Source organism: Simochromis diagramma, unplaced genomic scaffold, assembly GCF_900408965.1.
Source record: "Simochromis diagramma unplaced genomic scaffold, fSimDia1.1 OVJJ01000456.1, whole genome shotgun sequence".
Classification (NCBI taxonomy): Eukaryota; Metazoa; Chordata; class Actinopteri; order Cichliformes; family Cichlidae; genus Simochromis; species Simochromis diagramma.
Genome location: NW_024387186.1, coordinates 586,855 through 596,096, shown reverse-complemented (window position 1 = coordinate 596,096; position 9,242 = coordinate 586,855). Strand labels below are relative to the sequence as shown.

Below are 9,242 nucleotides of genomic sequence, written 5' to 3'. Positions count from 1 at the left end.
CTTCATCACTCATCCTCCTCAGGGTCGCACACAGAGGGACACACAACCAGTCTCACTCACATCTTTGTGTGTGGAGTGTGGGAGGAAGCCAGGCAGCCACAGAGAGAACGTGTCATTTTTAACAACACACAGATACAGGGGGAGGCCACCTGTGACACACCTGTACCAGACCTGTGATTGATTATTGGGATATTATGTGTGTAACCAGTGACCGGCCGTGCAGCAAGCAGACCGTGGACTCAGGAAGCAAACTTTTAATGCTGAGCCCTCGCAGGAAATCCAAACACCGGGAATTTTAGGAAGACAACGAGACACACAGCCATGACATTATGTATGAGGGATAACGAGGGAGAGGCAGCAGGTTGGAGCACAGCTGAGGATAACTAATAATGACTCAGGAGAAAGTTAAACTGAAGACAGACACAGAACAGCAACCACCAAAATACAACGGGGAGACAGAAGCAACTGAACGAGGAGAATCCAAAATCAAACAATGCAAAATGTTAAAGTAACTCGAAGATATAAAAATGAAAAACAAGACCCTTAAACCCAAAAACTCAAACCTGGGCCCAGACCAGCAGACCAAAGCAAAGAACAAACCCTTCACATCTGTCTGGGCCGTGCTGGGCTCTGAGGGTGTAAGAATGAGCTCAGGATGAAACTAAAATAACCGGGATAAAACTGAAAGCACTTCGTGTGTGACGACAGCCACACGAGCTCAGTGTGTGGATCACTATTATTATCACGTTCACACCAACGTGTTGCCAACACAGATGTCTGCTGAGGGCCTCTGTGAAAGTGACTGGCTTTAATATTAAACACTTCACACAAATGAATGTACATCATTTTGTGATGTTAAATCAGCTGATAAAAACTAAGGACTGATTTTTTTTTTGTTTGTTTCATTTTTGCTGAAAACATGTTTAATAAAAAGAGGGCGCAGGTTTAATAAGTTAGAGTTTCAGTCTGGATGCAACTGAAAAAATCCCCCCAAATTTGTGTAATTTTATTTACAATCATTCACAAAGTTTTTCTTTATATTAAAATGTGCAAAAATCACATAAATTGCAAAAATGAATGGCAGAGAGGAAAATTGCAAAGTTCATTTTTCTTATTATTATCATAAAAAAAGGACGAATTCACTTCAGCACATGCATGTTGTATTTATTTGAAATTAATGCCAGTCATTTCTATCATTTATGCAATTTAATGTGAATTTAAAGATGAGATATTTATCTTCGTGTTCATCTGAAAGTCTGGGATGAATATAAATATGTTACAGAAGCCAAGACGATAAATATGACTTATAAAAACTGAAATACACAGTATGACAAACAAAAAGGTAAATCTCGTTACATAATAAACTGAGGAAAATAAAAATAACGGATAACAATGAACAAAATAAAATAATAATTGTCATTTGGTACGTTAAAGTAAACAGCGGGTGTAGTTACACTCCGGGTCCGTGGGGGCGGTAATGAGCTGGAAACTGAACCGGCCAATAAAAAGAAGAAGCTGCGTTGCAGCTGGCCAATCAGCGTGCAGCAGTGCGAAGCAGGAAGCGGTTGAAAGCGAGCAGCACCTGCATGGAGAGGATATCGTAGTACTTATTCGTAATTGTTCTGACAGGTAAACAGTTTTATTTACAGCGTGTCATACTATCAGCTTCCGGTGTGACGTCAGCCTGTGAACGGTTTAGTCTGCAGTCTGTTAGCGGTTAACGGTGGTTGGTTAGTTAGATAGTTAGTTAGTTAGTTAGTTAGTTAGTTATTGGGTTTTCAGGTTAGTTAAAGCTTATTCTCAGATCAGCTGTTAGTGGGACACGTGACCAGCTGAAACCTGCAGCGTGAACACCTGCAGCTGTGAATGTGAAGCTCAGTCTGAACCTTTGATCAGACTGGAACCTTTGGACCTGCTGATACACCTGTGATACACCTGCGTGTCTGTCCTCGGGGCTGATGATGGACCCACCACACACAGACTTCTTCTACTGCTGCGGAGCCGCCACGGAGCTGCTCAGGTTTGGATCCTGCCCCCTAACCTCTGCACACAAGGTGCTCTTCCTCATCATCCCAGGTGAGCCCCGCCCACATCCACAGCTCAGCAGCACCTGTTGTGTTTCATACTTCCGGAGGAAGCTGTGCTCAGGGGTTTGCTGTAGTACAGTGCAGTTTTACTATAGTACAGCTGCAGTATTACTGTAGTACAGATGCAGTATTACTGTAGTACAACTGCAGTATTGCTGTAGTACAGTGCAGTTTTATTGTAGTACAGCTGCTGTATTGCTGTAGTACAGCTGCAGTAATACTGTAGTACAGATGCTGTATTATTGTAGTACAGATGCAGTATTGCTGTAGTACAGTGCAGTTTTACTGTAGTACACTGCAGTATTACTGTAGTATAGCTGCAGTATTACTGTAGTACAGCTGCAGTATTGCTGTAGTACAGTGCAGTTTTATTGTAGTACAGCTGCTGTATTGCTGTAGTACAGCTGCAGTAATACTGTAGTACAGATGCTGTAATCTTGTAGTACAGTGCAGTGTTACTGTAGTACACTGCAGTATTACTGTAGTACAGATGCAGTAATACTGTAGTACAGATGCAGTTTTACTGTAGTACAGCTGCAGTAATACTGTAGTACAGATGCAGTAATACTGTAGTATAGCTGCAGTATTACTGTAGTACAGATGCAGTAATACTGTAGTACAGATGCAGTTTTACTGTAGTATAGCTGCAGTATTACTGTAGTACAGGGCAGTCCTCTGATTTGGACTGTGACGTGCTCTGGATCAGGTTTGCGGTTACCGTGGTTACCACAGGCCTCGCTGACCTCGTGCTGTCTGTCACAGGTAACCCAGGTGTGGTGGGCTTCTACAGGACCTTCATGCAGACGCTCCACAGCAGGTGTGGCTACCAGCACCCGGTGTGGGCCGTAAGCCACGCCGGCCACTGCGCTCCTCCGGCCTCCATGGACATGATCGAAGGTACGCACGGCTCTGTTCACAGGAGAGAGGAGCAGCTTGTTCGGGTGTTCTGACATCTCTATTCCTATTGCAGACGGCGCCTCGGCGGCGGAGGACGACGTGTTCGGTCTGGACGGGCAGGTCGAACATAAGCTGGCTTTCCTCAGGAATCACGTTCCCAGAGAAACCAGCCTGGTCCTGATCGGTCACTCCATCGGCTGCTACATCATTCTGGAGATGATGAAGAGAAATCCTGAGAGGAAGGTGAGTCATCGCAGTTCTCCGGTCTGAGGAGAAACCACAAATCAGCCTCGATCCACAAAAACACACAGCCTACAGCACGCACCAACACGCCTCCACCCAAACAGTGAAGCATGCAGGGACAGTGGACGGTGGACGTAGGGAAGGCTCCAGAGCTCAGACATGACCGTGCGAAGTGTGGTCGTCTCAGCCTGATCACATGATCAGCAGGACGGAGGCTCTGTGTGAGAACGAAACTAAAAACAAGCCAAATGAGTTTTTACTTATTGGGATCGTTTAATCCCGGAATACGACGGCCGCTCTGAGGTTTCTGTCGTTCAGAAACGGAGACTCTTTATGTTTTTATTGTCGCTTATTTCATCCTTCGCCTGCTGCTGTCGTTCACAGCGGGAGTGCCACATGTTTGATTTGGCACGCCCTTCTTTTCTCTCCTCCTGGGATCAAACGGTTTGTTAGCCTTTGTTAGGTGAATGCGTACCTGCTACACCGCGGAGCGCTCTGTGGGGGTTTGTTGGAATCACAAACTCTGTCTTTGGAGCGCATGACCAGCTCAGATGGCGCCCGGCGAGATCCTGGCTGAGGGCACTGAGCCCTCCCTTCACTTCCCTCCCATCACTTTTTCAGGAAACGGATTAAATGACATGAAAATCCCCCTGCCTCTAATCCGGGAGTTTCCGCAGTTTGCAGCTTCCCGTCTCGGAGCTTTCTGTTGTCTGTCTGAAACCTTCTGTCTCCTCTCTGTTTTTAATGCAGGTCCTGAAGGCGCTGCTGCTGTTTCCCACCATCGAGCGCATGGCTCAGAGCCCTCAGGGGAAGGTCATGACCCCCATGCTGTGTCACATGCGTTACGTGGTCTACCTGCCCCTCTTCCTGCTCTCGCTGCTGCCCGACAGGCTCAAAGTCGGCCTCATCAGACTGATGCTGGGGGGAATCCGCTCTCTGGACCTCACTGTGGTGCAGCCCACCCTGGGTCTGCTCAGTGGAGACTCTGCAGGTCGGCTATGCTTCGTTCTTCTGTGAGATATGCAGCGAGGGCAGATGCTTTTCAGACTGCAGACATTTGTCTTTGATAAGAAGCTTTTATGTGATAACACAGAGACAGAATTATGGAGAGAAACCCTGTCAGCACCAGAGGTGCCTGCAGAAAGGTGGGGGGGGGGTTACATTTACAACATGCAGTGGCTGCATATTAATATACAGGGAGTGAAAGAGCTCAGTGCATGATGGGAATTCCCCCAGCAGGCTGGCAGCGGTTCAGATTTAACAGCCGAGGTTTGAAATGTTGAGTTTGCAGCGAGAGCCGGACCAGCTTTAACCTCTGTGGTTTGTTTCCACGTGCAGCCAATGCCATGTACCTGGGCGGGCAGGAAATGAGGAAAGTTCTAAAAAGAGACGACACGACTATCGGGAAACATCTCGACAAGGTAAGAAAAGCCCCGCCTACAAGAGGAGCGAATGAAAATGAAAGCCAGATACCCGTGCAGGTGCTGTCGCCTTTTTATTAAAGACAGCACTTCTGATTGCTCACGCTTCACTTACTGCTCTGTTCTGTACACTTTGGACACTTTACCGACCTCATGACCTGACGCCGCTCCCAGCGCTCCTGTCAGATGTTATGGCAGAGCTCGGCGTCGGCAGTCTGACTCTGAGGGTCAAAGGTCAAAACCTGTTGTTCCCCTGGTCGCACTGAGCCGATCGGCCCTCCGCTGGCTGCAGGCTGGCGATCAGCTCATGGAGCGCTGTTTTGATCACGCCCTCTAAAACCACGTTTCCCCTTTTCTCTCTGTCTGTCTGTCTGTGCTTTCAGCTGATATTTTATTACGGAGCGACCGACCACTGGTGCCCGGTGCACTATTATCACGACATCAAGCGGGACTTTCCACTCGGCGACTTCAAGCTGTGTGAAAACGGCTTCCGTCACGCCTTCGTACTGGACGCCGGACGAGAAGTCGCCGAAATGGTGTTTGAATGGATCCGTGAAGATTTACGGAGCCGAGTTCCCGGTTACCAAAACACTTCATTCGGTGCCTCAGTTGGACGTTTGTAACCACAGAGCCGAACCAGAGGTTCACGTTGTCTTTGTGTAATAAGATGTGCAGGCGTGGAAGCTGTACAAGTTTTTGCTCAGTGAAAACACTAAACACAGCATCAGCCTTCAGGGGCCACATGCTTCCAACTCTTATATCCTGGCTAATCACATAAAAATGTACAACGATGGAATGAGGGCGCTCATCATAGAGACCAAACATTTATTAAAGTTTAGAAAATTTACAGTGAAATTTCAAAGAAGTCCAGATGAAGCCGCAGATGTGAGGAACAGTATTTTTAATGCATGTGAAATAACTGCTGTAATATTAACTGTTGTTTATAATTGTGGGAATAAATGAAAACGTAATTTATTAAACACACAGATTACAACAGGCCGTGTTACTGCTTCAGGTTAGGTCTGAAGATAAAGTTAATCCCACTTCAGGCTCCTGTAAGTGTGTCGCAGCATGAAGCAGTGAAAGCCTCGCTCTGTGTTCTCGGAGCAGATTTTATTTCTCTTTTCTATCTTTCCGATTTCCTCGCTGGTCGACCTCGACGGGTCCTCGATACCTCCCAGCTTAAAAATCTTGGAAAAGTTCCCGAGCACCAGTATCTACCGGGCCACTTTACAGGTGTGCGTGCAGCCAGTGGAAAAGTGTTCAGAGCTGATGATGAAGATGAAACTCTCACCGAGTCTCGCTGCACGAATCCTGACAGGTCGTTCCAGAGTGAGCACATGAAGGCGTGCGCTCATCACCGTGCAGATAGCTGTGGCTGCACGTCCTTCACGGTGAAGATCACGTGATGTTAATGCAGCTGGAACTGAACACCGGTCGTTACGAATAAAAACACAAACTGAAGCAGTTGCATCAAAACCATTTATTAATTTCTCAGTCAGTAAAAAGTGGCTGTGTGAGGGCAGGTTCATGGTTATAGACTGAATGGCTGGTGCTGAGTTCAGTAAACTAACAATAAACACAAACTAATATTCCAGATGTGGTGTCAGATGTAATGAGGTGACGGGCATCTGTGAGACTAAAGCTTTGCTTCTTGGTTCATGCTGAGAAAAATCTGAATGCAGGAAGTGAGAGTTACAAATATGCAAATGGAGCAGAAATAACTTGTTAACATGACTTCAGATGGCGAAGCATCGTCATCTATCAGAGGCGTATTTTCAGCTTGTTCTGCCGTGATTGGCCACAAAGACCAGAGCAAACACACAAACATTGCAGGTGTTGCTCTAATCTTAGACCAGTACACGAGCTGAGGCCTGTGTTTGTGCGTGTGCTACCGGCACCCACAGCTCTCCACCACCATGTTCTCATACTGCTTGTAGACCACGCTGCCGGCTGAGTCCATGTAGAGGATGCTGATGGGGCTGAGACTGGAGGGGACGCAGCAGCTGGGTGGGCTGAGATCAGGGTCCATGGAGTTCATCAGGGTCTGGATCACAGCGTGGTTGGTGGGCTCCAGGTGGGCGCGCAGCGGGAAGTCGCACACGCCGTCGCAGCGGCGTGCCTCATAGTCCAAAGGGGCGATGATCCAGTCGTCCCAGCCCAGGTCTCTGAAGTTCACGTGCAGCGGTTTCCGGCTGCAGCGGCTCCTCCTGCCTCCTCTCGCTGCCCCACCGAAGGACCGTTTGGACAGAGCTCTCTGTCGATGCCGGCGGTTCTTCTTTACGTGTTTTGGAATAAGTTTCGGAGGCTTCGGGAGGCTAAATCCTCCGCCCTCGCTCTTCATCCTGTGCGTTACCTCTCCGAAAAGACTGTCGGCAGTGTTGGTATGCCAGAAAGCCACCAGCAAAGCTTTCTCCTGGGTTGGGCAAGGGGTGCGACCCAGTCCCAGGACCAGCGGGTCAGCCATCTTGTTGGTCAGTTCAGAGAAGGCCAGGAGATGGAAGCAGGCCTGCTGTGGCTCCAAAGGATTCCTCAGATGGGCCTTCATGCCAGACCACACGTCAAACACCTCCCACCTGGGAAGACCACCACCCAAAACCTCGACAGTTCTGGAGTCCAGCAGCTGTCTCTCCGAAGAGCAGGAGTACAGGCGGATGTCGTAAAGGTTTCCTCCGCTTGTTAGGGTGGGTCGAAGGTCTGCCGGAGGCTTCCTGAGGATTCTCAGCTCGGCCTCCACCAGCTCTTCCATCCTGGCCAGGCTGGATAAGTCGAAGACGTAACGCTGGCCGCTCTCCCATGATGGAGGATCTGTGGATAGGAGGAAAGTAAAGGTAGAACACGCAGCATGTAACTTTATGTGCAGGTCTGAAACTTGACCCAACACTGGTCTTTGGTCACATGTGGGACTCAAGCCTCAGTCTTCAATACAGCTCTTTGGCTCTTCATAGGATGTCACCTCTAAGTCTTTATGGCCTTCATCAAAGTCAGTGATAAACATCATAAAGGGAACTGGGTGATGTTAAACAGGAATGATATTTACAAATGTCATTCCTGTTGTTAAACCCGTTTAACAAAAACAGGAAGTTGAGAAAGAAATGCACTAAAATGCTGCTGAAATGATAAAGCTGATGTGTTGGTGTAGGTGGATTCATTCATGGATTTCAAATCTATTAAAAGTTTTTCAGGCTGACTTAGGGGAGGATTTAGATAATTTGAGATAAATTATCAAATTTTCAGGAGCGGGACCACGCCTCCAAACACGCCCCTTCTGGCCCTTATCTATATGTGACCGACACCCCCACCCCCCGTTCTACAAGCTGTTCGTTCTTGTTTTTGTGTAGAATCAGAAAGCAAAGCAGAGCTTTCCCCAAACCACAGCTCAGTTCGTGTCTAAGCCGTTCACCTTTGTCTACTGAAACGCTGTCAAACCGAAAATGAGGACGAGAGCCCAGCGAGTGAATGGCAATGAAAACTGTAAACCTGGAGATGAGACCTTCTGATGGTCACAACATAGCAAAAACCCGCATAAATAATCACTTCTACTAACTTTAAATTCTTTACTAACTTTAAAAATCAGTGATACATTTAGTAATCTGTGTCAACAATGGAAATATGGTTGTTTAAAACAGAATAACACCAAATATAGATGTAATAAAACTAGAACATTCAGTTTTTTAGGCAGGATTTTGAGGGAAAGTGAATTAAATTGGTGTCAAACCTTGTCCTTGGTCCACAAAACTTGTAACTGTGTTAGCAGCTCCTGCTCCGTCTGAAACATCAAAGTCTCTGCTTTGAGGTTTGGACAGTGTTTGGTATAAAAACACCATGTAGTCGTGGAGGACCACCGAGCCGTTAACTGACCGATCTCTCCTCATCATGCTCGCGTTCGCGCCCCACTGCGAACTGGACTGCAACGCTCCGGTCCACTCTATCCCGACCCAGAAAGCAAAGCAGAGCTGAAACAACACGGGTCGGTCCATCTGAGGTGCTGTCCTCAAGTTAAATGATGAGCTTCAGGTGGGGGTGAGACTGAGAAAAATCCCCTCTGACTTTCATTCAGAGGATCATCTTCATGTAGATCGTCTGTGTACCTGCATGCAGGTGTACAGGTAGACAGTGCCCCCTGCCAGCTTTGTAGATTAATAGACATGTGTCACATTAAAGGAAAAATGACTACAAGATGTTTTCAAAAGAAGTTCCATTTTATGCCTCAAAACCAGCTTCAGTGCTCCCGGCATTGATTGTCTAACACTCAGCTGGATCTAAGCATTTCAGAAGAAAACCCCTCCTTTGGTTTTACGTGTAACTCGAACCTACAGCCACGCAGAGCCACCAACGCCTTCACTGTGAGCATCAGACTTTTTCCTAATTTATAAAGAATGCATTCTGAATGTTTGAATCCTAGGTTTTGTTGATCAACACAGACTCACTTTGGAATGTAGTTTTTATACATTGTATCTTATTAACCCTGCCTTTTCAATACACTGCACTCGTCATATGTACAGTAATTACAAAAATTTCACAATTTAAAATTATTATTTTAAATCGTTATTATTTTATTATTATTATTTCTAACTTTCATGATACAACACAA

At 46.8% G+C, this 9,242-nt stretch overlaps 2 protein-coding genes across 2 annotated transcripts; one reads left to right on the top strand and one right to left on the bottom strand.

Moving 5' to 3' along the window:
• Window positions 1-1,532: 1,532 nt before the first annotated feature.
• Window positions 1,533-5,642, top strand: ldah (lipid droplet associated hydrolase). Its single transcript, XM_040049712.1, has 7 exons — window positions 1,533-1,629; window positions 1,897-2,076; window positions 2,850-2,984; window positions 3,058-3,227; window positions 3,978-4,218; window positions 4,566-4,648; window positions 5,032-5,642. Exons 2-7 carry the CDS (start codon window positions 1,959-1,961, stop codon window positions 5,269-5,271), a joined length of 987 nt encoding a protein of 328 aa, XP_039905646.1. The 5' UTR covers window positions 1,533-1,629; window positions 1,897-1,958; the 3' UTR covers window positions 5,272-5,642.
• A 493-nt stretch (window positions 5,643-6,135) lies between these two features.
• Window positions 6,136-8,526, bottom strand: LOC120745098 (growth/differentiation factor 6-A-like). Its single transcript, XM_040049748.1, has 2 exons — window positions 8,367-8,526; window positions 6,136-7,561 (listed from the first exon to the last, which is right to left on the bottom strand). The coding sequence occupies exons 1-2, from the start codon at window positions 8,524-8,526 to the stop codon at window positions 6,540-6,542; spliced, it is 1,182 nt and encodes a 393-aa protein (XP_039905682.1). The 3' UTR covers window positions 6,136-6,539.
• Between the last annotated feature and the right edge of the window lie 716 nt (window positions 8,527-9,242).

Bases quoted from the DNA above. Each gene is read 5' to 3' on its own strand.
- ldah (XM_040049712.1), top strand. From the start codon at position 1,959: ATGATGGACCCACCACACACAGACTTCTTCTACTGCTGCGGAGCCGCC. The intron at 3,228-3,977 runs GTGAGTCATCGC...TTTTTAATGCAG, and splicing joins AGAGAAATCCTGAGAGGAAG to GTCCTGAAGGCGCTGCTGCT. The intron at 4,219-4,565 runs GTCGGCTATGCT...TTCCACGTGCAG, and splicing joins GCTCAGTGGAGACTCTGCAG to CCAATGCCATGTACCTGGGC.
- LOC120745098 (XM_040049748.1), bottom strand. From the start codon at position 8,526: ATGATGAGGAGAGATCGGTCAGTTAACGGCTCGGTGGTCCTCCACGAC. The intron at 7,562-8,366 runs GTTTGACACCAA...TTGAAGACTGAG, and splicing joins TTTTGTGGACCAAGGACAAG to GCTTGAGTCCCACATGTGAC.